General features: G+C 37.5%; 1 protein-coding gene across 1 annotated transcript in view; it reads left to right on the top strand.

The window, feature by feature from the left end:
• LOC137406210 (protocadherin Fat 4-like) overlaps window positions 1-27,251 on the top strand; it is an 80,677-nt gene that overhangs the window by 40,678 nt on the left and 12,748 nt on the right. The window contains exons 18-45 of the mRNA XM_068092745.1: window positions 777-1,046; window positions 1,689-1,881; window positions 2,423-2,766; window positions 3,502-3,706; window positions 4,894-5,072; window positions 5,928-6,137; window positions 6,990-7,221; window positions 7,908-8,047; window positions 8,857-9,009; window positions 9,780-9,981; window positions 10,970-11,206; window positions 11,892-12,004; window positions 12,106-12,304; window positions 12,778-13,799; window positions 15,000-15,140; window positions 15,685-15,922; window positions 16,222-16,514; window positions 17,078-17,267; window positions 17,445-17,676; window positions 18,409-18,625; window positions 19,382-19,628; window positions 19,860-20,099; window positions 20,866-21,104; window positions 22,504-22,668; window positions 23,645-23,819; window positions 23,984-24,725; window positions 25,654-25,772; window positions 26,716-26,999. Of these exons, the coding sequence (XP_067948846.1) occupies window positions 777-1,046; window positions 1,689-1,881; window positions 2,423-2,766; window positions 3,502-3,706; window positions 4,894-5,072; window positions 5,928-6,137; window positions 6,990-7,221; window positions 7,908-8,047; window positions 8,857-9,009; window positions 9,780-9,981; window positions 10,970-11,206; window positions 11,892-12,004; window positions 12,106-12,304; window positions 12,778-13,799; window positions 15,000-15,140; window positions 15,685-15,922; window positions 16,222-16,514; window positions 17,078-17,267; window positions 17,445-17,676; window positions 18,409-18,625; window positions 19,382-19,628; window positions 19,860-20,099; window positions 20,866-21,104; window positions 22,504-22,668; window positions 23,645-23,819; window positions 23,984-24,725; window positions 25,654-25,772; window positions 26,716-26,999 (7,221 nt within the window). The remainder of the gene's footprint in view (window positions 1-776; window positions 1,047-1,688; window positions 1,882-2,422; window positions 2,767-3,501; window positions 3,707-4,893; window positions 5,073-5,927; window positions 6,138-6,989; window positions 7,222-7,907; window positions 8,048-8,856; window positions 9,010-9,779; window positions 9,982-10,969; window positions 11,207-11,891; window positions 12,005-12,105; window positions 12,305-12,777; window positions 13,800-14,999; window positions 15,141-15,684; window positions 15,923-16,221; window positions 16,515-17,077; window positions 17,268-17,444; window positions 17,677-18,408; window positions 18,626-19,381; window positions 19,629-19,859; window positions 20,100-20,865; window positions 21,105-22,503; window positions 22,669-23,644; window positions 23,820-23,983; window positions 24,726-25,653; window positions 25,773-26,715; window positions 27,000-27,251) is intronic.

Genomic DNA, 27,251 nt, shown 5'->3' with positions numbered 1-27,251 from the left:
ACGATTTTTCAGAGTTGTGTTTCCTCTGAGATAGTTGAAGATGGAATGAGTCACCTTTGTAGCCAATGAAATGTAATCCATTTCATTTGCTTGTATTTTCGGCACTATTGGCATTGCGAGATATGATTGGTTAGTTCTAACGGACCAGCATTGTATGCAGCATTTTACTGATTTTGCGTCTCCGACTATGACGAAGTCGTTTTTACAACCATCTTTTTTTAATTTACACCAAGTAGACTTTGTCGGCGTGAAAGCAACTCCGTTATATCGTCCTAGTGTAAAGGCGCTAGGGCGATATATTGGAGGCCCTAGGACTTGACACCAGGCCTGCCAAGCTAATGACAGTTTTTGGTTTCAGTCCTTGAGACTTGCCAAGTTAAGAATGCTGTCTGGAATTGAAATTTGATGTCCTTATTCGGAAATTAAGAGTGATTATAGGTTGTGCAAGTGTGTGTTGTGGTCACAGTCAATCATTAAAATATAGCTGTACGAGCCAGTTTCAGCTGTGTCTCACCACTTGTTTTTTTTGCAAGGTCTCATTTATACTCTTACGCAATAATGAATAATGACTAGGATTTTACTACACTTCCATAATTTCAAAGACCTTAGGCTACCTTTCCACTTCCCATCATTTCATACAAGCGGTACACTTTTATTTAATTGCCTTTTCAGCAGTTTACATGGCTATAACTTCCTTCTCTCTGGAATTATTGTCGTTAAGAAAAGAAATCAATCTCCTGAAGTTATAGAACTTCATTTCCTTTCATTTGTTCTAGTTCACCAATGATGTCTCCTCAAACTCTCTATTGGAGACATTGCCAGTAGGAAGTGATGTCATACGGCTCTCATCTGATGCCAACAATGCTGAGTACTATGTCACGGCTGTTACATCTGAGGGCGTGTCTCAGCCTGGATTCTTCAAAATGTCAAATGCGCAGATGAAGACCGCAATGCCACTAGATAGGGACTCAGGCTATGAAAAGTATACGGTTGAGGTTTATGTGAGAGAGAAAAGCTCTGTATCACCCAACACTGCGAGAACTGAGGTATGATGATATGTCAACACGCTATTGGTTTTAGCGCGACGTGAGAAATACTGAGCTATCACAAGCATCTCTGTATTAAGTTGGAATAATGACCTTGAAAAGTTGGAAGACTCACAAAGTGTCTTTTATTAAATTCGCGATATCACTACTTTGTTTACATGATATTTACAAACGCTGTACAACCAAAATTTGTCTCATGGATTCATCCATATATCTATCTCTCTGAAAAGCCGACAGCGTTTGTGTTGTTTGGTGATGATTTGTTGTTTGGCTCATTAGAACAATAAATCAACTGATACTCTAAAAATAGTTTTGCCTCAAGCTGAGGTGTGTGAATCGTTTTAAGTAGCGTCTAGTTGTTTATCTACAGTTATGGAACATTTAGGCCTCATCACCACTTACTTGAGATGCTTCAGATGTCAGATAGCTCTTCTCCAGTCTCTGGTATCCTATTGTACTTGGCGATGATGATCATATAAACACAGTATCACCTGAGGACCCCATCTTTTTGCGCCAAACGTTACCTTTTTTTGGACAGAATTCAATAGAGACTCCCCACTAACCTGATAAATAGTTAAATTTAAATTTACTCTTTACTAGAATATTATGTATTATACTATTGTTTGCATATTTTTATTTAAGGTGGAGATAACTCTAATCGATGTTAATGACAGCCCTCCCACTTTTTCCTCTTATTCGTATGAAGCCAGCTGCATGGAGGATGCTGCTGTTGGCTTCACAGTAAAGACAGTCACAGCTAATGATCCAGATAAATCGTCCAACTTAAACTACACAGTTTCTGGCACCGGAGGTCTCTTCACCATCAACAATAACGGTAGGGCATCTGTTGACATGGATTAATTCTTGTTAAAGTTTTTGGGTCCTTTGTTCTATTTCATTGAAAAAAAAAACAGAATAGTGAGAAATAGAAAAGAGTTGATGTGCAATGAGGACCTACATGTACAGTAGCGCAGCTAGCCATGGTGCTGGGCTCGGATTTAGCAGTTTGTTAATTTATTTAAACGGAAAAATACACAGTGACTATTGGAATGGAACGAGGAGGTGTTGCTTGAGACTTTATTTGAAATGATTAAAATTGTTTATTTTAATAACTTTATTTCAGGTACTAAGCTAACAGCTTAATTTTTTACTATTCTTAATGGTCTATTGTGTTTTATACTCAGGCTTCTACTGCACCTGCAGGGTTACTGCCTTCTCTCAATTATCTATGAATTTAGCAAAAACTTTCTTTTGTAAAAAAATGATTTTTACTAGATTTTGCCTAATATATTTATGAAATAGCAATTATTAATTTTGTTTGAAAAAATAGTCAATTATTTTTCAGTGTAATATCTTTCCGGAATATTTCCATTTAGGCGAAATAAAGGTGGCTGGAACTCTGGATAGAGAGACTACACCCGAGCATTTGCTCACAGTCCATGTCAGTGATGGAACCCATACTACATCGATTCAAGTAACTATAACTATCATCGATGTTAACGATGAAGCGCCAGTTTTCATTGCACCATCGCAGCCTCTCTCTATCTCAGAGCTCGCGAGTCCAGGCGACCCAGTTGGCTATGTTCTTGCAATCGACGCCGATCTCGGAGTAGGGGGTGAAGTCGCATATGAGTTGGTCACTCAGTGGGGCAGTGATCTGTTCAGTGTCGATGAGCAGTCTGGCCTTGTCAGACTTGAGGGTTCCCTCAACTATGAAATGGTAAGAATCCACGTAAATATCAATATGAAAAAGTTCATAGATTATACTTTGGTCATTTTTTATTTTTCATTTGTCAAAAAATGTTCTCAGTCTGTTCGAAAAAATTATAAAATTCGATATAACAGTTATATATAGACTAAAACTTATCTGTAAAGTTGAATTTTTCTTCACTGCAAACCTGTTTTGCGGTGTCGCTCATCGGCTGTCTTTGTTTGAAATGACGAGCGACTCCGCGCAACAGGTCTCTGCTGAAGAAATATGCAACTTTTCCGATAAGTTTTGGCATAATCGATTACTCCAACTATGAGCATTAATGTAAAGTTCTTTTATAGCTTTGAATTTTACGTTATCTTATTTGTGTTTAGTATTAAAATTACTTTTGAACATAGCGTAGAATAACTACTTATACATATATAAATATATATTTATATGCAGTCACGTATTTTCTAAGAGCGTGTTTGCATCAGCATGCTGATAGCTAATGGATACATCTACTCATTGTCTACAAAGAAAAAATATTCAACTCCTCACTAGTTTAGGCCTGAGGCTATATAAATACTGCAATGGCCACACCACATAGTAAAAGTGTGTCAAACAGCCGAGCTATCATAATGAGTTTTTTTTCAACATTGATAATATTATCTTAGTGTTACCCTCCTGTACCTTTGCATTTACAAGTATTTTACTTTACCAGAATTCAGTTCTCGCTTGTCATTTGCTTCATGGATCTTTCAGGTGGAGCTTTACATTTTTGAGATTCAAGCTACAGACAGAGATACAAGCAATCCTCTTGCAACCAACTTCACTCTCTACATCAATGTTATTGACGAGAATAACAACGAGCCTGTGTTCATACCATCAACATACAACCCTGTGATAACCGAGAGTGCCGCTACCGGCAGCGCTGTTGTTACAGTATCTGCTATAGATTATGATGCCGGTAAAGTTATTTTTTTTCATTTAATATTTGCTCTTCATTTACCTAGCTGTCTGAATTGTTGTCCCGTACTCCTTAGGACCCGTTTGATCGCCGCTCTTGTTAACGACACAAGTGAATAGCGGGTGTTATTTAACTTCTCAGTAGTAACCCAGCTTTACGTATTCTCGCAGCAGCTGATGAAAGGAGAGCCGTAAAGGGTTTCCTATTTCACAAATCAAACATTGACTCACTGTTGATTTGATTTGTGTTTTCATTGATAATTGTTTGCTTATTGGTGGGGAGTGCAAATAGAGTAGCGCACGCGGATAGCAGCCCTTGTGCCACTTTACTGTTGAGTATTTTCCCATCAACTTAAAGCTGAGTATATCAGATAAGAATATGAGGTATTACAATATGAAATGTTGCAATTGGGTAAAAATTTAGAAGTCCAATGTATCTTCTTTGCATGCAGTTGTTTATGAACTGCGACCTCACTAGCCGCTTGCGAGGAAAGCATTCAAACTCATGCTGAGTCACCAACTGAAAGTGTGACACATTCTGAAACGTGAATAATATATTCCGCAATTATTTACTATATTATAAAATTATGATTTTGTAATCTCGCTTGAAACCATCGAGGGCTTCATAAAAGATAACCGTGCACAGGTATTGAACTACTTACATCAAGCTTAGTAGACCGACTTTCTAGCAGCTGGGCTGATCAGCCCCCTTTCAAAATTGTGGAATGATCTTTAGTATAATAATAAGGGTGGTCCATGGAGTTAAATAATTCATGCGTTGCCTATAATCTATCTGATAAGACACTCAAGAATGCAGTAAGGACAATTGCCTTTACTGAATGGGTCCATGAGTTGTTGTCGTGAAAGCGGTGTTGCAATCGTTGGCGAAAATAAACGAATCTCGAGCAGTTCCTGGCTTAACCCTAGCTCGTATTAGATTTTCTGTGTTTTAGTAGATTACAGGCTATTTTTAGACTGCTATTATGCCACAAACTACATAGAGCAAACGGGTAGTTGATGTTAGTAAAAAGCTTTTTACAATATGTTCAGCCATATTACATTCTGACAAGGAAAATGCAGTTTCCTCCTCATTATGAGTTGCTGACTTGCACGGACTAGCAGGCTGAGGGAAATTGCTGGATAACCAACAAGTTTCTTACCAGAATCTAGTAAAATGTTTTATTCTAGGGATGAATGGGCGAGTTCACTACTCCATATTGAACACTAACTTGCCGTTCACCATCGACAGCAGCAACGGTACAGTATACACTAGTCGACAGCTTGACAGAGAGACGGCTGACCTCTATAATGTCATCATACAGGCTGAAGACTTGGCTCTCATCAACCCTAGAAGCAGCACAGTGCGGGTGAGTGTGGAGTTAGGGCTAAGCATGAAGTTGCAACAAATATTAGGAAATGACTTAACAAAACGGAGAGAGCTGTCAAAGCTAGGCTGGGCCTTGGATGAGTAAAGGAGCAGCCTTGACCCAGTCGTCACCTGACCTGCAAACAACAGGTTGAGGTTCAATCCTCTAAAAAGCCACTGGTGGTGACAGAAATGATATCCAAACTTAACTAGCTCTCTGCAACTGGGCATGTCCCCAGTAGTTGAGGTTCCCTGCCACTGGACTCAGACGTGTCTAGTGATGATGGCAGAGCCATTGCTTATGCAATAAAGTTCTTAAAACACACACAACATCTGCTTGCAGTAAACTAAGCGGACAACATACTAGCTAAACCCATTTAGTTTATGGAGAAGACGAATACCAAATAGCTTTCTTCTGGTTAGATAACTATGAATTATGGTAGCATTACGATTTTGTCAAACTACAGTCTCGACCATAAATGCACCCTTAGAAATTTAGCCCGTCCATTATAAGTGTGTGTATGGCAGCATTGCATCAACGATAATTGCGAAAGTATTTGTGTAAAATATCCATTCGATATGTCATCTGAAAGCTGAGATTCTGTTCTATGTAATTAACCACATACAAATAAAACACAAAAATTTAGGTAGACTTGTATTCCTCTGAAAACAGTGTGAGGTATTTAGCGAATTTCCAAATCTGTTCAGTTCGGTACTGCTAATCAAAACAATACAAACAAACCTGAAACAGTTGCAAATATGCAGGGGGGATAAAATTTTTGATCATGACTATATATAACATATGAAATTCCATCAATACAAAATGTGGGAAATTGTATTGGTGTTCTGTATCCAGGTTACTGTGAGCATTGAGGACAAAAATGATAATGATCCGGTGTTCACTCCTCCTTATGTTGTACAAGTCAATGAGGCAGCTGAGGTTGATGCTGTCGTAGCCACCATCGTAGCCACAGACGCTGATATCGGAGCAAACGGCGCTGTTACTTATTCTCTTCTCTCCCATACAGACATATTTAGCCTTGGCTTCACAAATGGAAACCTTAAGGTAAGGGGAAGTATGATTATCTTTGCTACAAGTGGTTAGGACTCAGACCTCTGGCAATACCAGATGCACTCTATAAGGATGTGAAAGGCTCCATGCCTTATTATCGTGCAAATCACAATAAACAGTTTAAAAGTTTAATAATACGTTGACGAACTAGTGTGCCGGTTAGGTTTGAATTTTAATAGCAATATATAACAATACAAATACTATTGAAAATGTGTTTCCGACTCAGCTTAAAAAATGAATTTTATAGCATCTGATAGCACTTTGCTTGCAGCTAGTCAATCTATTGTATCTACTCTGGTATCACAGAACCCATGTCCAATGGGCTCTATGTTAAGGTAAATCAATTATATAGATTTAGAATGTAGTTTGGCCTAAATCGCAAAAATAAAAATGCTCAAGTTTCCCTCTTTTTTATTTTTTATTCTAGAAAAAAACTGAAATTTAAAAAAAAGCCATAAAAAAGTACAAGACTGATTAGAGTTTTTCTGTAAGATCAGCAAGATGCTACAATGAATCCGTAAGAGCTATCAAATATTTGAGTCATTTGAAATTTGGAGTTCCTTCTTACGTTTTTATTATGTCATCTTAATCTTGCTAAGAGACTTACATAAATGCCGAAAAAGTTTCCAACAAAATTATACATTTAAAATACTTGTTTGTACACTTTTTAAAACGACATCCTTTAAATACATGAAACTTGGCATTTCATGTCACTAGTTGGTAGGTTGAGGCGTAGTCAGGGTCTATTGAAGGATCCACAATGCCTTTCTTCATTATTCAGGATTAAAACATACAGACATAGACATATCTTTTCACATTTGCTTATATATACTTTGCTTATACCAGATCCTTAGCTCTTTGAATCGTGAAGCGACAGCCAACTATAGCCTCAGAGTGAAAGCCGAAGATGGAGGGATGTCTCCCAGGTCTACCGAAACGATCTTCTCTCTAATTGTGGAAGATGACAATGACAACAGTCCACAGTTTGATGTGAACCAACTAACAACTGTGGAAGTTGTGGAAAACCAGACTGCCGGAGTAACTCTGCTGACTCTCTCCGCTACTGATGCTGACACAGGTATTAAGAATTTCTTTTCAATGGAAGTCTTTATATGAATTTGCGGTTTTTATTTTTCCGCCGTACAGAGGCAGTCAGAGAAAAGAAGTGTTATTTATATTCAAGTAAACCTTATGCAAGAATTGGTCTGCAGTTGTTATCAAGAGTTTTTGGAACTTCATTGCTTTTTAAATAGCATGTAATTAAATTTGCTTTTTTAATGATCTATGTCATGATTTTTTTAGCTGTCTAAAATTTAGTTTCAAGCTCTTCATATCATATGAAACACCGCCTTAGTTTATTATTTCTAGTAGCGGCTGGTCATGTTAACCCCTATCATTGATGTTTTATCTTGCTTAGATTACAGGCGAGGTAAGATGGAGAGTTAACCGTTAAACTGTGTGTTGAGTTAACCAGTTGTTAACCGTGTCACAGTGTGGAATTCTGCTGAGTAATCGTGGCACATTCTAATTTCTCTACATTCTGGGCTAAGAATTCTATATAACTCAATGCAACAAACGTCATAACGGTTTGACGTGCTGTGTGTATTCACTAAGACTCTGGGTGATAAAGAATGTTGTGTGACGTTTGAATTGTAGAATACCTAATTGTTATTGGGAGTTGTCTTCTTTTCTAGTATTTTTTGTATATTACCGAATTTTGTTGTCAACGCGATAGTGAAAAATTTTCTGCATGTTGTTATTTAGGTTTGGCCTCTGAGCTCCGCTATTACATAATAGCTGGAGACCCTAACGAAGACTTCCATTTGGACCAGCTGACCGGCTCGTTGTCTGTCAGCCGTAGTCTAGACTTTGAGCGCGTGCAAGAGTACAGCCTGACAGTTCAGGTATGTGCTCGTAACTCTGCCATGGCTGGCAGTTGGCAGCTTGAGGGTCTCAGACTTGCTGACTGTTTAAATATAAGTTCTCTCAATATTGACCATCTTCTCTTTGCTGAAAGTATGTCACGTCAAGATCAAAAAGTAGAGTTGGTCTGAGTTTTTAAATATCTTTACCTAAATTTGCTTCTACTCACTGAATTAAATTACTTGTACTAATTGGGATATTTCCAAGATCAAGGTGACAGGTCAAGGTTAAGCTGATTATTAGCATTTATAACAAAATCCTTTTGGCTGAAAGCGGAAGCTTTTTAAACTGTTTGAGGCTGGGAGTTAGTAGTTAATAGTGCTAGTACTAGCGAATAGCTTTAGTTCCGTTAGATAGCTGTAGATTAATTTACTGCTCTTTTCCACCTTAAGTAAGCTATTGTCCCAACAGTATTTAGATCTTACCGAGGATTATGGGTCAGAAATTGCATTAATATTCTAAATATATAAAATCATTTGTTTTGTATATTAGTAGAGGTTAACATATTTATGGTTTATCTTTTCGCATATATTTTTGAATACGTGCTTAAAAAGGGAACCTTTTCAATTTCTAAATATGTATTTACTGCAAGGCTGATGCTATGTATCTTGGGAAAAGATCGAGTGTCCGCAAAAAATTATCACTGAGCTTAGTTACATATATCTTACCCGCTGGTCTATTGGCTGATGCTAAAGTTATTATTTTAGGATATTTATAAAATACCCGGCTATACAAACTTGTTATCGTTTTTACAGATCCGAAAATGGTAATATACTGCGTTCTTTCATAGGTTGAAGACCTTGGACAAAATGCTAGATATTCTACTCTAAATATTCAAGTGAAAGTGCTCGACTCAAATGATTGCCCTCCAGTTTTTTACCACTCACCTTATTATGTCTACCTTCAGGAGGAATCAACTCACCTTCCGGTTGAGCTCATTACTGTAAGTTTAGCCTCTATCTATTAGGTGTTCGTTATAAAATTGTTCATAAGATGCTACAGTGAGAGGTTTGTTTGTTTACCATATAAAGGCTATAACCAAGTCAACAAGTTTTGGCATACATTTTAATTGTGTATTTTAACACTGTTGTATTTTGTTCTATACCAACTTATAAGTTCCACAGTTAGATTCCTGGGGAAAAATGTAGAAATATACCCAATGAGAAGGTTTCAACATGGCACCAACCTTGGGCTTTATACACTAATGTTTGTACAAAACTATGTTAGAATGATATCGAAGTATTGATTAACAATATATATTTAACTTTTGACGGCCTATATAATAGCCATTCATTCATTTTAAAATTCAAATTTTTTACTGCCTCCTTATGATATGTGCAAGACTCTAGATAATTAGTATTTAGGGAACAATATTTGACGATGAACTCGGTATTTTAGAACTTTAATGCGACTTCACGTCCTTTTAGATAATTAAATGCTTGTAAAACCCTTTGCCAAGATATCAACTGATAGTTTAATTTGGCACATCTTCTTATTTTATGAATTCACAACCTTGTTTATCGGAACTAGTTGAAGTTACTGATGCGGTATGTTATTTCACTTCTTTAGAATTGTAAGGTCAAAAATTCAAAGGTCAAAAAAATATTTTGGTGTATAAAAATAATTTTCCATCTATTTTTCCCCTTGGTTAATTTGTTATGCTTTCAAGTGGATACAAATTTTCAACCTGACAGCGACCATGGATTTTGTTAGGTGAAAGCCGTAGATGCTGACTCATACATCTACAACCAGTCGACATACGAGTTGAACTTTGACCTCGATGATGAGTTAGAACTCGCTCGGAATACTTTCTCTATTGATCGAGATTCGGGAGTTCTCACAGCTATTAGATCTGTAGACAGAGAAGCCAAATCAAGCTTTACGCTGACAGTGATAGCTCGAAACACAGCTGCAGGTAAACACACTCATCGCAAAAAATATTGTGTTAAAAATAATTAATAGATGATTTCTTTTCAGCAGATTTTAGCTGCCAAGTTTAAAAGTTATTTAAAATGAAATATTGCGCTAGACTTACTGCAGACTCATGTATTACACTGACATGCTGATAATTAAGATGCTAGTAACGGTTTTTTGTTTTCTTTGTTGTCTTCAATGAAACACTTTTTTTTAAACTGTTCAACTCTATTCATAACTGGCATTAGGCTGGCATTGCTCAGGATTTCTTTTTGTCAGATAGCCAGCAGCAAACGCGAAATTTTATGCAAATTACTACACCGCTTTCACTACAACATTCTATGAATGTGTTCATTGATGGCAATTGCCTTTAATGCACGTAAAGGCTCATTTTTGAGTTTTTAATCAGATTTTTAGGAGGCTGGTTTTCAGGAACCAAACAGTTTTGAAAGCGCATACTTTTGGCAAGTAGTGGAGGGCACAGAGCATGTATGCGTAAAGTTTGGACGAAATCAGACAGGAAAATGGAAAAGCAGTGTTTACAAAAGACTAACAGACAGACAATGTCAAAGCGAGATTTATTAATATAAATTAATTAATATTAATTTATATTAATAAATTATATATAATAATATTATATATAATTTATATATATTTATTAATATAAATTGTGAAGTACTGAGTTGAAATGCACAAACTTTTCAAAACCGTTCAAAAGTTTTTGAAAGGCTGAATTGGTAACTCTCCATCACTTATGTTTCATTGGATGAGTTAAAACTTGTTAATGTAATCTTATTTGTCACCATAAACCCTATTCAAGCCACACTCTTTCAACATTAAATTAATTTTTTATTTTAATCGGTATTTGATGAAGTTTATGGGCCTAATGGAAAGTCTTTTGAGTTATGGTAATATAATATCATTCAGGAGAGCTAAAGCAACTCTCTGAAATGTAATAATTTATTTTAAGGTAGTTGGTTTGTTCTCAGGGTCTGCAGAGCTGTCAGGTGAAGCCACAGTACATGTTATAGTCAAGGACATAAATGACCACGCCCCGACCTTTGATCTTCCCATATACTCAACAAGTGAGACAGAAGGACCTGAAGTCGGGCGACGGATATTACAAGTGACAAGCAGCGATGAGGATATCGGCAGCAATGCCGAGGTCCGATACGCTCTTGTCAACAATTCGGTGGCTGACAGTTTCAACATAGACTCACTCACAGGTAAAGTATTTCGTTTCATTTTTTTCCACCTATTTAAGCTTGTCAAGTACGTAGAGGAGTTTGACTAAATGAATAGTGCACTTTTTTGAAACAATTTCCTATAAAACAATTTGATCAGGCCAAGTTTTAGCTTTTATTTGTTCATACACTTTTACAGCTTTGAAAATAAACCTTAATAACATTATGGAGTTTAAAATGAAAATTATATTAAATTTTATAAATTTTATTTCCAATTATATACTCGGGTGAACAGGACATTATTAACATCTAAATGGCTAATTTGATCAATAAAAAGTGATGTATTTTCTGTCTTGATGAAATGGATTTCAAAATAAAAAAATGAACATAAAGTTTGAATTTATATATATTAGTACAATATGCTATTACAAAGTTTGCTAATTTTTGCAACATTTTTTTTATTTGATGATTGTGAAATATATATTTTCATGCTTGATTACGTAACTGGATTAAGATATATTGCAATAATACTAGAAGTAAGTGTGAGCCACTGAAGGGCACAAGGAATAGCTCAGAAAAAAATATTGGGAGTATAGATCAAGTGTGCATAACTTAGCTTTGCTATATTTTACTCTTTTTGGAGAACTATTAACGAAATGCGCAATAACATTGTTATGTCTGCATAGTTTTTTATTCATTGAAATAATTTGAAAATGAAATTTTGCAGGATGGATAAGCAACCGGGTACCCTTAGATCGAGAAGTTTCAGACCTGTTTGAGCTGATTGTAGTGGCATATGACTTGGGCGGTGTCTCTCAGTCTTCAGAGGCTAGCGTAAAGGTATATATACTCTTTTAAACACCTCTTCTTTTACTCCTGCCATAGGTTGTCTTCAGGGATTGCCTCAATTTTTTATATTTATGTTGCTGTTTGGTTTTTAGATATATGTAACTGATGTGAACGATAACTCCCCAGCATTCATACAGGAGCAATTTAGTGTTCGTATACACGATGCCACCGCGACAGGCAGCTTCATTTTGGGCGCAACAGCGGTCGATCGAGATGATGGAAGTTATGGCGCTGTTTCATATTCCTTGATCGGGCCTGCCGCTAGCTCATTCAATATTGACACCGGAACAGGTGAGTTGGCATCCAACGGAACAGAATGTTGATATTGAAAAACATGATGATTCTGGCTTATTAAAAAGTTTTGTCAAAGTTATTGGTATCTTTCTATCATTTGTGATGTCATCGTTTTCGATGTTTCGAGGGGATCTGACTGCCAGAATATTTATAGATTAAAGTTGACAAACTTGTATTTTGGTTAAAACAATATATACATAGTTATATTATATATAATAACTAATAATAATCTAACTATATATAGCCATATTCTATATATTATAACTATATATAGCCACTATATAAATATAAACTACATAACTCTATATACATGTATATAGTTATATTTATAATATCTTATAAATATTATTAATATAACTATATATATATATCACTCCATTTTGTTTATATATATAACATAACTAACCCTCTACAGAATCATCACATTCAAATATATATTTTCCATGTTTGTTTAAATTTGCCTCTTTTAGGTGTCATACGGGCTAGCACCCGCTTGCAGGGTCCGAATGCCATATCATTCACTGTTAGAGCTACGGATGGAGGACACAGGCGTGCGGATGCGTCCATCAATGTCACCTTCGTCTCTTTCGACACTTCTCAAATACCTCAGTTCCGTGACTCTCCTTCTCAGTTAGAGCTGCGTGAAGATCAAAGTCTGGAAACCGAACTCACAAAAGTGATTGCTGTACCTGGCAGTGGAGACATCCAGTATTCCATTGTTGGAGGGAACGTCGCCGATACATTCTCGGTTAAAACTGACGGTAAGGTAACTCTTCTCAGGAAACTTGACTATGCTGTTGCGTCTCGGTACGACTTGTGGATAGAAGCTAGAGATTCTGTTAGCGGCTTAAGTGCGTACAAGAACATTGAGGTTAACGTGACAGACATCAATGATCACATCCCCGAGTTTGAAAGAGCTTTGTATATTACAAGGGCACTGGAAGAGCAAAGCATCGTAACAGCCCAAGAACTAGTAAAAGTACAAGCTAACGATCCTGATACCGGGGTCAATGGTGATATCACGTACTCTCTGGTTGAAGGTAACATCGGCAATCCATTTGTTTTAAGCGCAGACGGAACGCTTAAGCTCACGAAAAAACTCGATCGAGAATCGATTCCTAGTTATAATGTGGTCATACGAGCGACTGACGGGGGTGGACTGAACTCAACAACAATCGTCATCGTCTACGTCGACGATATTAATGATATGTTTCCTAAATTTGAATCGATATACAGATGGGAAATTTCCGAAGATACGCCAGTAGGAACTGTAGTGTCGGCGGTACACGCCATCGACAATGATGTCGGACCTAATGCAGAAATTAGCTACTCAATGCATGTACCGAACACACACTTTGATGTTACTTCAACAGGCAATGTTACAGTGAAAGCACCCTTAAACAGAGAAGATCAGGCTATGTACGAAGTAGTCATCATTGCAAAAAATGTCGGGTCTGATGCACTAACTGGCACAACTACAGTTCGAGTTACGGTGAGTTGTTCTAGTCATTTCATTCCCCTGATCATTGAAACTAGCTAATTATGACAAACCTCTTGTAAAGATAGTCCAGATAAATGGTTCATTTCCTGTTTTAAATAAAACAAATGTCAGCCTCAACTTTGGATGCAATATTTGTTCAAACTTTTATAACCTCTGAAGGTTGCGAGCATGAATTTTAGTCTGGCTGTCGATAAATACGATTATAGGCTGCCAATAAATTATCAATTAATGTGCGGATCATGTTGAATATTCTCTTTAAAATATATGTTGGCTACCATGGAAGCATTTCATGAAGGTTTATATATAAATTACTAAAAATAGATAAATAATCTGCCTTAATTTAATAAAAGACATGAATGCTATTAAATATTGTTATAATACATCTTAAACTTTTTTAAAAACTTTTTTCATTCCGTAGTTCAACAGTGTGAAGGTCAAACACGTAGGAGAAGCTACGTGATGAAGGAGCAAAGGCTAGGACAATTTAAAATTTTATTAAAATGACATTGACAGTGTTCAAATACAAACTCATTGATTTATGAGCCTGCAGCATTCTGGATACGTTATAATCCAGCCTTGTCACTCTCAGATAAAAGTTATACCATGCTAAGGACCACATGTAACGGCAAGCACAAAAACATTTCTATCTTTCATCGTTGAGTCCTTCACATTAAAAATATTGTATAATATTGTTTCAGGTTGTTTATTTGTATATTGAGCAGAAATATAAAAATACAAAGTTATGTCTCTGTAGGCTTTATAATATAATTGAAATATACATTCTGCTGTAACTTTTAGTAAATAAATAATCCGCGTTCCGTCATCACTATTCATCACAATATTGCTGTACAGATTTGTTTTAATTGAGTTTGTTGTACCACTATAATGCAACAATGATTGTATTGTTTAATAGAACAACTTGTTTCTTAGCCATGTGGTAAATTTATTACAGCTAATACCCTGGCAGTCTCGAGTTCGTGAGAGATCGTCAGGTGGGCCGATAAAGCACAAGGGAATAATTATATGCACAATTTATTCTCTTAAATACGTGAAGGTGAATGATTAGTGAGGGTGGTGGCTGCCAAGTAAAGTGTCGTGGGTTCGAATCTCACAAGATGCAATCTTTTTTCTAACCTTCATCCCTGACTTTTTATTATAGTAAAGATTTACAACTTACTAACATTTTTACAGATCAGTGATGTAAATGACAATGCCCCCCAGTTCATTCCTTCCGCCCAGTACAGTGTAACATTTGCTGAACTGCAGCAAGCTGGTACCATTGTCACCGTCATCAATGCTACAGATGCTGATGCTGTTGGCCCTAACTCTTTGGTAAGGGAAAATCTGTTTTTGTACCTTCAGTGTGCTAAGGTGTACATTGATGTTACAACAAAATTTTACTGTTGCAGACGGGTACTGCTAATCTGCAGATTATTACTATAGTGTTTTCTGCTGCAGATTACTACTATTAATACTATCTACAGCAGATTACTATTATTAATGCTATCTGCAGCAAATTACTATTAATTGTGTTGTCTGCTGCAGATTACCACTATTACTGCTATGACTGCTATCTGCTTCGGATCGCTACTATTAATAGTATCTGCTGCAGATTACCACTATTAGTGCTATACGATGCAGACCACTCCAATTATTATTTCAATCAGCATATAAAATTTCATTACTAGATTCTGTTATTTTATATGGAATAGCTATAGCACTAGTACAATAGCTATAGCACTAGTACAATAGCTATAACACTAGTACAATAGCTATATCACTAGTACAATCGCTATAACACTAGTACAATAGCTATAGCACTAGCAATAGCACTAGTACAATGAGCAGTTTATTAGTAATATTATGCCTTTCTCAGATTCGATATCAGCTAGTCAACCCTAGTTCATTCTTCCTGATCGACGCGGACACAGCTGCCATTCGCTCCAAGGGTGTTCTCCAATATGACGTGACTGGCACGCATAATATCTATACACTATTTGTGGAGGCCAGAGATAGTGGGGTTCCTAGCCACTCAGCTATAGCCTCTGTGAACGTCACTGTGCTTGATGCCAATGACCATGCTCCGGTGTTTGCCAAGGCTGAGTATTTTACAGGTAAACATTGACAATGAGCACGCATTGCCGTCTTCTCTTTTTGAAGAGCTACATATTTCAGACAGGAAGTGTAGACCTTGATGATTTGCCAGCATACATTGACACTGTTACCAACTATTTTTAGGGGCAACTCTAATTTTACCTCCTTCCGAACTGGCTGATTTCAAAGCCTTGGTAACTGCCAAATGACTGTTGTGTAAATTTTCCTTGACCTGTTTGGCTTCACCTAAATCATTGTAGCGATTACATTGTCAATTTATCTTGGATTTCGGTTTTTACGTCCACTCCTGTGCTTGTAGCGGTACCTGACAGCATTACTATTGGACAAGAGATATTGACAGTAAGAGCATCAGACGCCTTAGACTACGGAGACAATGCTCTAGTGGAATACAGCGTATCTGAGGGTAACGGTAGCTCACTCTTTGGTGTGACCAGATCCAATGGCTCCGTATACGCAAAGAGTCCATTAGCAGACGTTACCGGGGAGTACAGATCAGTCCTCGTAAAAGCCATCGATCTTGGCTCACCTCCTTTGCACTCGACCGTCACAGTCACAATGTTGATCACGGCTGATAACCAGTCACCTCCTACAGTACGTAATTCTTGCTTCTTCTCTTTAACGCCTGTGCCCGGCAGCACTGAGAATAATTAGAGGTTACTATTTTAACAAAAAATTGTGTTTGCTAAGTTCTATATGACACTTGAGATTTTGAAGTATCCCGATGTGTTCTGATGGTTGAATTACATATAAAACATAATTATTACTATTAGCGGTTTCTGCTGCAGATTACCACTACTGGTAATCCAGTGCCAATGCTCTATTTTCTCAACAAAGAATTAGTTTTGACAATAAAAGTTACCATGAACGGGGTTGAACGCAAGAATCAAAAAGGTCTAAAATAGTCCTGGTCACACGAACGAAAAGGGTAATATGAGAGGGTATCACAGTGAGAGCTTTTGTAGCATCTCAACATAGCCTCAGATCAGAGGAATCAAATACTATCGCTATGATTAGTATAACTTTTCACTCACACTGATGTGTAGGTCACTGATTCAACATAAATTATCTAAGGCTTATTAATTTTTGTCACTCTTTTTTTATTTGTATTGCTTTAAACAAATGTTTGTACTTGTTGATGATTGGTTGTATTACAGTGGGTGTCAGCAACCGCCCTCACTGTGAGTGTGTCAGAATCAGAGGAGTCAGGCTATGAAATAGCCACAGTTCAGGCGACAGACGCGGACAATGGAGTCAACGGCCTCGTCGCCTACTCAATCAACCCTAGCAGTGAGCTATTCCACATCGACCCTGTAACTGGAGTGATTGTCCTCTCTCAGCCTTTAGGTAAATAAACAGCCTATTTGTTGCTTCTGCAATGTCACCCTGAGGTTCTAGCAGACATCACTTTGTTACCAGACTACCAGCGTACAAAAGCTTTTGTCTTTTGGCTGCCATAAGTCATGCTACAGAGTTAAAGGCTGTATCGTTTAGCGATTCGACATGCTGTGGTTTGCATTGCAGACTATGAGAGGACGATCCAGCATAAAGTGAACATACAGGCTCGAGACAGTGCCTTCAATCCTAGAATCATAACCAAAGTTCTGACAGTTAATGTAGTGGATGCGGATGACAACCCACCCTTATTTAGTCAGAAAATGTACACAGGATTTGTGGCAGAAAATGAGCCGCGAGATACACCTGTCATCACAGTGAGCGCGACAGATGCTGATCAGCTGCCCTACAGTCGAATCAGGTGTTAATTTATGTCTGTGTTTCTATGGCGCAGTTAATCCACAAGTTTGAACCATGCTCGGGATGAAACGGCAAAAACCCACGAGTCAAACGAGTTTTGTTAGGCACAAATTTTTATCCAATGTTTCATGCTTGCGAATGATGGAAACGGCCCTTGTGGATGATGGGCGAGAAAATACTGCGCAAGCTATTCAATTTTAAACATTTCCACATTTTTGGCATTTTATTTTGAAACCGTGTTTCTAAGCCAGACAGAAGTTTGCCACTTTGACCTCTGACATAAAATTCCTCATTTTTTACCAAAGTCCTAGGCTTAATGTGCAACATGCTAATATCCATATAACACTTATGACATTGTGACTCCACATGCGTACAATTGCAAATCCACATCATCCCGCAATGGAAAAGTAGTGTTTATGTCTATTGGGCACATATTGAGGGAACCCGGATAAGCACTAATCCTAGAAATTTGTTGTTTCTTTCAAGTATTTCACAACTCATGTCTTGTAGTTGTCTTCTCTGCAGTATTTCACAACTCATGTCTTGTAGTTGTCTTCTCTGCAGTATTTCACAACTCATGTCTTGTAGTTGTCTTCTCTGCAGTATTTCACAACTCATGTCTTGTAGTTGTCTTCTCTGCAGTATTTCACAACTCATGTCTTGTAGTTGTCTTCTCTGCAGTATTTCACAACTCATGTCTTGTAGTTTTAGCAACCAGTATTTGTGCTGTTAGGTATTCCATCACGGGTCCAACAGAATCACAGAGATACTTCGCTATCGACCCATCTTCGGGACAAATCACAACAACAACTCCATTTGACTACGAGACAAGAGTTCAATACAGTCTCAATGTAAAGGCTGACAACCCGTTGAGTAGTGTTCATCAGACAACTGTCCAAGTTCGAGTAGAGGTCAAGGGCGTCAATGAGTTTGCTCCAAGATTTATCTCGGTGAGAGTCACTATCGACATTTTGTTAAAGATGAATTTACACATAATTTTTGAAGATTTTATCAGGAAATATCGCTACTTTTTATCATTTGCGATTGTTTTAGATGTTTGAGGTGGTCTGACTGGCAGGATGTCTCAAGATTTAAATTAATAAAACTTGATTGTAGTTAAAAAAATATCAGAAAAAAAATGTTCGAAATGATGTCGCTAGTTGCTATCATTGCTGTAGCTGATATCGGCTATTATAATCAAGTTGCAGCATTATGCGTTTCTGTTCTGTCAATTTTGTTGCAATTTTAGACGCCATAATCACACTTTCAAATGATCTGAGCATTTACACTGCGATCAAGTTTTGTCGATTTTTATCTATAAGCATCCTGACAGTCAGATCACCTCAAACATCAAAAACGCTTGCAAATGATAGAAAAATTCCAATAATTTTTGACAGAAATTTAAAAAAAGTTTGGAAAAATTCATTTTTAAGGTCTTTCGTTGATTGCTAGCGATTTTTTTAGAGCACATCAAATAAAAATGTTTCATCCTTGACTTATGTGTATAATCAACCTACTTGCATGGGCGCTATTTTATGTTCACGTAGTTTCAATAAGCACTAACTGTTCATCATCTGTAACATTGTCAGCGCTGTCTTTTTGATGCTCAAGACATTGCTGACAATTTTTTTTTCTTTTTTATTTGCTGTCATTACACAGATTAGTACACATAGACTCTAGTATATAAAAATTTTTTTTTGCATTAGAATGAATACTCATTCGATGTGAGTGAGAATGCAGAAATAGGCTCAAGGGCAGGACAACTCCATGCCGATGACCTAGATCATGGTGTTTATGGTGAGCTGGAATTCTTGCTGATTGGAGATAGCAATGATAAAGGTTTTTCCTTAAATAAAGAAACAGGAGAGCTTTTGGTCTCAGGAACTTTGGATAGGGAAAGGGTAGAATTCATTTATCTCAGAGCCCTTGTGAAGAATCCTGGACCAATTACTGGTAAGTGAGCACGTTGTTTATATAAATATGCTTATTGTGTTCTAGTAAGATCAATGTGGATATAGATGCTAAGGAAATCAGCAAGATAGGATGCCAGTTCCTCAAAACCTTATTCCCGCTACTGCCATCATAACTGATTTGCTCAACAATCTCTGAAATAAATGCGCATGGGTTAATTTTGAAATAGTTGATTTGTCATTTTGTCAATAGTGCATTTTTCCCATTGCACAGGAAATGATACAGACACGGTTGCAATCTGGATTAATCTTGGTGATGCGAATGACAGCCCTAAGTTTGAACACGAAATGTACAACACAAGCATCGAGGAAAACGCAGGTCCAAGGGATGTGCTTACTGTGAAGGCAACTGACACGGACCAACAAGTCAGCAACCGTCAGTTCAGTTATGCCCTCGAAAATGATTTCGGACTGTTTCACATCCAGCCAGGCAATGGCAAGCTCACCACCACAGGTTAGTGAAAGGAGGTTTTTGAGTGGCGCTTGATTGGATGATATCGAATTTCTTGCCTAAACTGAGCACTCTGTCCAAATTAATATTACATAGGCTTGGTATTGTATAGAAGCGTGTTCACTTTTGTCTCTTCAAACTATGCAGTTTTTATTATAATAAAATAAACTTTTTTGTGCTTATAGCTCAGCTTTATGGTCTCTTCAAATTAAGCTGTTAATAAATTCGCTTTTTTGTGCGCAATTCAAATTGACATTCCTATTTTCCCTAGTTTTGTGGTATTTAATTTACCTTTAATATAAATGAGAAGAAGGTTTAATTCAGAAACTTGTTTAATCATTTGTTCAGTCAACAACTGCTACAAAAACTGCCTGTAGTCTACATAACTAATTCTCAGTGTTTGTCTTTCTGTTAAACCCTGTGTCCAGTTATAACAATTCAAATCTAGCAATGAAAAACCCACATGGCACTGGATTTGATCTTGGGACCTCTAGATCTAGAGGTGGCGAGCTTAACCATAAAACTACACGGAATGCAGTGGGTTGATTGGAAAAATAGTCATTAGTCTCATTACATTGGTTAAGACACTCGCGCTGATTGGTTGGGATTAATAACTAGCACCATTGACCGTTACGCGTAACGATTGTTAAACTGACCCTAAAGATGGGTATTGTTTTAGTAAATGTTTTAATAAAGATCTAGCTTTCCAGGTAAGTTACTCAAATTCATTAGGTAGTTTCATATATAAGGAAGGTTTGCTCTGTTGTAGGTTCATTAGATAGGGAGAGCAAAGAAGTGTATAGGGTCATTGTACAAGCCATAGATCAAGGAACTCCTCCTCGAACAGGCCAGGCAGTAGTTAATGTGAGAGTCCTTGATGTCAATGACAATGCTCCTTACTTTGAACCAACGATACCAGAAGGGGAAGTTCTTGAGGGGTCAGAGGTCAACACGCCTGTTCTCTCATTGGCTCAGTATACATTTGATGAGGATATAGCTCCGAATCAGGTGAGACTTATTATGAATATTATTTTAATACTAGACTAATTTGCACAAGCATGCCTAAACCTAAGGCAGGAGCTGATTGGTCGATTTTTATGAAATACAAGATCAAGTCGAGTGCAGTGTTAGCTCAATAATTATGGCTGGGGAGAGGAAGACATTAAATCTCACCGACTCCAATACAAAAAGCTTTTGTTTAGCCTATGTTCAACTTTGTCTTCTCTTGTCAGTACTGATATATCAGATTTGTGTGACCACAGGCTACTAGCAAACGGCAACTGACTAGTACAGCTGTAGCCTTGATTCCCAGTTGGCTGGAAAGAAGGTTCTGTACTAGTAAACTTGCTGTGTGTGTAAGTTGTTGCATAAATCAGGTGCAACCAATTTTTTGTAGGCATGGCTTGAAACCTTAAAACGGTGGATAAGACTTCTGTCTAGATCAGAGCTATCTAGTTAAACAAATAGAAATTATTTGTATACTTAGCATTGTATTATAATAATATTAACGCAATAACGTGCTATAATAATTTTAATATACAAAGCTTCTTTGATATGAGTATCAATGAATAGTACTATGCTACACCCCTAGGGATAAGGGTGAGCAAAATAATGGCAACCCCCTAAACAATACGACATATGTTGTTTCATTTAAGGTTGCTCTGCTGAAAATCACTCAAACTAAGCAATTCTATATATCATTTTTATCCAGAATTTGTGAGCAGTTCAGATATGCGATTGAAACTTTATATATTTCGACTCTATTGTTTTCATTCAACAAAACCTGATGCATGTCTCGTGTTGCAAACAAACTTTGAAATGACTTCGCAGGGGTTTGAGCCCAAATTTATAACCAGCTCTTTGCTTTGAGATATTTCTGCAATGTTGCTAAACTCCTCAGATGTTTCCCGCATTCTTTGTATCACTCCGAGGCTTATCGAGGCACGCATTGATTGACAAGTCTCTTTGAAGTTTTGGGATTAGAGCTCAGCTTAGCTTGTAACTCTTTGTAATCAAAGGACAAAAGATCTTTATTCAAGTAGATGAAAAGAGTATACGTTACGCTTTAAAATGGCAAATGATGTATAGACACGAGCGCGTAGAGCTAAGCTGAGATATGAGAAGAGAAGATCATTCAGTCAACGATGAACACTGAGGTTGCGATAAGTTTGCGCGCCACTGTATGTTTCCTAATGACAAACATGCAACAACTCAAATAGAGAACTACCAATGTGTACCTTTCATGAGCTTTTTTATCTACTTTTGTCATCAACTCATTAACATTATACTGTCGATAGTAAAGTCATCCGAGTAAATTTCATGCAAGTTTGTTCTGTATAGATGTCATATATGCGTGCTGAGTATTTACCTCTTAGTAAGTTTTGATTGAATGTTTCCTATATTCCAGGGTCCATTCACCTATGAGCTTTCTTCACAGTATTTCTACATTGACTCTATTAGTGGAATCGTTTACACTATGAATGGAAATACTGACTATGAAGCTAAAAAAGAGTTTGCTCTGAATGTCAAAGTCAAGGACAGGGGAGATATGCTAGCAGAACTGCAGGCTAAAGTATGTTTTTCAATGTCGCGATACTGAGTGTACGCAGTGCTGGTTGGAGGTAGAATATACCTCGGACCTATTGCTATAATTGAACTATGTATAATTATGCCTTATGAGGTAGCTAATGCGATGGTCATCACATAGCTTTCTGATTCTCTGGTTCGAGGGCTAATCACATGGTAGGTAAATAGCTCTATAATTAAAAATTTTTCATTTTTTAATAGTTCAATAGTTGGTTTTCCAGCTCGTCAAGCAGAATTGTAGTAGTGGAATTGTTTTATTGGAATAGAGTTACTTTTTATACTAGTAGATAGCTAGTTAGCTTTATTTGTGGCTAAGGAGCTGTTTGATTGGCTGTATGCCTGATATACTGTTTCCAAGGAGCGATAGCTTAGCGACACACCGCCATATGGTGCTGCTATGCCAACACGGAAACAACCATGTCACTCTCATTCTGTCATAATTCAGTGTCTTAGTTTGGAAATGAGACACCCGTGTGATGCGCCACCTTTCTGTCATTGAGAGGCTTTCTGCAACCAACAGCATCGACAGCATCTTGCTCGACTTTGACATAAGGCGTCGCGCAACCATCGCTCGGCTAAGGGGCCTTATGGAAATGTGATCTGCTTGTCAGCTTAGCATAGCGCTATTGCACAGGCACGACTAGGTGTCGCTGTTGAAATGATGTCACTAGTTGCTGGGCTGCCTGTTTCTTTCTTTATTGATGTCGACTATTGAGTTCAAGTTACAGCATTACGGGTCTTTGTTCTATCGGTCTCGTTTCAACTGTAGACGTCTTAATCGCACTTTTGCTTGAATTTTTGCGCTTTAACCACGATCAGTTTGGTTGATTTTAATCTTGAAACATCGTCGCAGTCAGATCACCTCAGTCACAAACAATCGCAAATGATCGAAAAATACCGATACTTCCTAATAAAATCGACTAAGATTTTGTATTAGTTCATGTTTAACCATTTCTATTCAGGTTCTGATAAAAGATATCAATGACGAATCCTCGACCTCTCGAGACCTGACAATTGTTGTGCAGAGTTATGAGCTCATGGTCAACGGTCTGATTGGCACCGTTGAACCGTCTGATGTGGATTTGGTTGGCGACTACAGCTGTAGTTTACCCGATCAGCCTCACTTTAAACTTCAAGGTCAGATTTAATTTATCACTGCACTTTGATTAAATGAATCAATAATCAATATCAATAATTAGATTGATCTTTCTTGAACACTTGGACAAGTCTTTCTCATATGTGAAATCGTTGATGGCCAGATACTGAGTAGCATCCTTGCTACATTCTAATCGTCTTTGCAGGTTCAACCTGCAATCTACTAGCTGTGAATCTAACAAGAGACACGCAAATGCAAGTGTCTGGCAGCGATGGAGTACATGATCAAGTCGACTCGTCTGTGCATGTTAAGGTCAGGACCTACTCCAATAGCACTCTAGAGAAAGCTACTGTAACAAGGATCAGCGGTATCACCTCTAAACAGTTTGTTGAAAGCTCCATGACATTTCTCAGCGCAATTGATCAACACCTCGCAACTGGAGAGAGAAGTCGTCTTCTCGCTATACAAAATGCAGGACCTTCTGTAGATGTGTACATGGTACTACAGCGGGCGGACTACTCCTATGCCTCTCTTGGTTCTGTCCTGTCTCTCAACAAGGGTGATATAGAGAGAGCATCTGGCGTCACTATAGCTAATGTAAAGCGAAGTGTCTGCTCATCACAGAGCTGCTCAAACAGAGGGCAGTGCAACTCCCTAGTTGTTGTGAGTAGGCAGCTAGAATACATGTCTACAGATTCGCTGACTCTCGCCTACCATCAAGCCTCGCTGATGCCTAAGTGCACCTGCGAGCCAGAGTATGCAGGAGAAAAGTGTATGGAAGATGCAGGAGCGTGCCGAAGTGCTCCCTGTATGAATGGTGGCTACTGTGTTCCGTCGGGTGTGAGTGACTTCCAGTGCGTATGCACTCCTCAATGGTCTGGCAACCTGTGTCAGCATGACATAGATGAATGCAGCAGAAACGTGGAAATGTGCCAAAATGGAGGAAGGTGAGTCATGATGGTGTTTGTCATTTATTCTCTCTGTTGTGTTGATGAATTGGCTATAAATATCTGCTATAAATAGCGTGTCTCCAGTTTTCTTTTCTAACTTACTTTTCTGCGTTACTTACTGTGAATAACTTAGACTAATGCAAATGATGTTAATTCTGAGAAGGGTTTTTGTGTTTGCAGTTTTTCATTTTCCCCTTATACATTATTTTAATTATGAAGTAGTGGAGGGCAGCAAAAAGATTGTGGATTTTACAATTAAAATTTATCATGTATTCGACCTCGACATGTGACGTTTTATGATTACTATTCATATAAATTGTGATGGCTTCACTTCCTAGCATTGTACAAGATAATGCTACAAGATATTGTACAACATGTTACTAAATTGTTATATGTACATGTCTAAAAATTATTCTTCCTTCAATTTGAAGCTTTTGTATTAGATGTGCGTATCAAAGGAAATTCATGCAAAACAACTTGGTTGTAGCTGTTTCTGCCACATGTGTTCTTGAAACAGTTGGGTTTGAAGAAACTAATGCCAAGTTGACAGATGAGTGACTATCAGCCTTATCGACTTCCTAAAGTTCAGATATTTTTTAACCCATCTGGCAATTTTCTAAGACTTTACCAACCATCTTCCCATGTTCTTTTATAACAGCCAGTTCCATTCAAATTGGCTCACACGTCAACTCAATTCAAATCATTAACAGCAGCTTGTTCAATTCAAATCATCTTACAATAGTCAATTCAAATCATCTTACAACCACCAATTAAATGCAAATTCTCATTCATTAGGCAATTCAAATTTTGCCTTAAATGATTTATACCGGGATGGCTCTTGCTGGCCATGCATTATTTCTTTCAGTTGTATGGACAAGCTCTAGCAGTATGTTTCAATAAAACTTGGTTCTTGTGTTTCTTGCAGCTGTTTCAATGAGCAAGGATCACATAGGTGTGAGTGCACAAAAGCCTTTACTGGCCCACGGTGTGAGGAACCAATCAAATGTGACAGGAATCCGTGTGAGAATGGTGCAAGCTGCACTGGTGAGGGTTAACTCTATGATTTACAGGATTTTAGGCTTTTGGTGTTTTTAATGTTGATATCAAAGTACACTAATACCTTGAGATATGAGCTTAATGCATTTTAAAACTGATCACGTGCATGTATGTCAATTCGCTCGTATCTCAAATCAATTTTCCTATATAAAAAACTAAATACTAGATAATCCATTACCAATTTCTGGAAAAAGACCAATTAAAACAGGATATTACAATGGAAAAACATGTTTTGAATGTGTCTAGGTAAGCACCTACGCTTAAAAAGTAACAAATACTTATCTACTAGTTATGATCTGCAATAAAATATAGCAATATTATGTACAGTACTGTATGAAGTTCTTACCTTCGAAACAGATAGTACCTTCGAAACAGATGGTAGTGGTTAACAGTATGAGAGAGACTTCATGGCAACACATTCGGTACAGTACACTTTTGTGGCAATATGTATCATAATATGGATGTTAAATTTAACTCAAATGAATTTAACTTACTAAACACGTATTTAAAATAAAATTTAATCTTTGTACCAAACTTAATTTTAATTTCGTTTTTTTATTCTTTCTGTGTCATCTTCTGATTTGGTCCCTTTTGCCGAGCATTTAGACACAATTTCACCTCCACTTTTAGCCAGCATTTTTAAATCCGTTTAGATCTGACGAGAAAGACCAAATTATGCTATTCCCATAAGCAGCCTCTTGCATACTCAGCCACCTAGCGGGCGTATTGGGAACCGCCCCGTGTCTCAAATTTTTCTCATATCTCAAAACTAGCATTTGCTCAAATTTTTCCTTGCTTCTCAAGTTTGTCGTCTGTCGAGACACCGGTATCTCGAGGTATTGCTGTAAATGTCATATTTGATGTGCATTATTGGCAGTTCTACTATGACCTTATCCGACACTCAATCAGCCTTTGTATTTGTATTTCGCAGACTCCTCTGGCAGCTACACCTGTCATTGCTCATATGGGTTCTATGGTGACCGGTGTGAGCTCTCCAGCTATGGGTTTGAGGAAAGCTCCTACATGGAGTTTTTACCTATGAATCCCGAATCCAACGATATCACCATGACTTTATCAACAAAGACGAAGGACGCCTTGCTGCTCTTCCAACAAGGCGTAGGGTCGGAATACATGGCATTAGAGCTTATCGATGGTAGCGTTGTGTTTACATTCTATCTGACAGGCTCTCAGAGGAACGGAGTAGCAGTTTCAAAGGTGAGTTTTTGCTTTGCTAAAAAGTTGTTAAACTTATGAGTCTAAATATCAATTGCAATACTCGATGCTGAACAGCAATTAACTATTTATATCAAAGTTTACCTACTCTTAGCTATTGTAAACCTGTATGAAGGTATAATCTACCTCCACTCAGCTATTGTGAACCTGTATGTAGACATTATCTACTTACACTTACAAAATATTTAGCTTTTATATGCCAAAGTTTTTCAATTACAGTATATATCAACTGTT

The sequence above is a fragment of the Watersipora subatra genome, chromosome 10 (assembly GCF_963576615.1).
Source record: "Watersipora subatra chromosome 10, tzWatSuba1.1, whole genome shotgun sequence".
In the NCBI taxonomy this organism is placed as follows: Eukaryota; Metazoa; Bryozoa; class Gymnolaemata; order Cheilostomatida; family Watersiporidae; genus Watersipora; species Watersipora subatra.
This window is presented reverse-complemented; position numbering and strand designations above follow the sequence as displayed.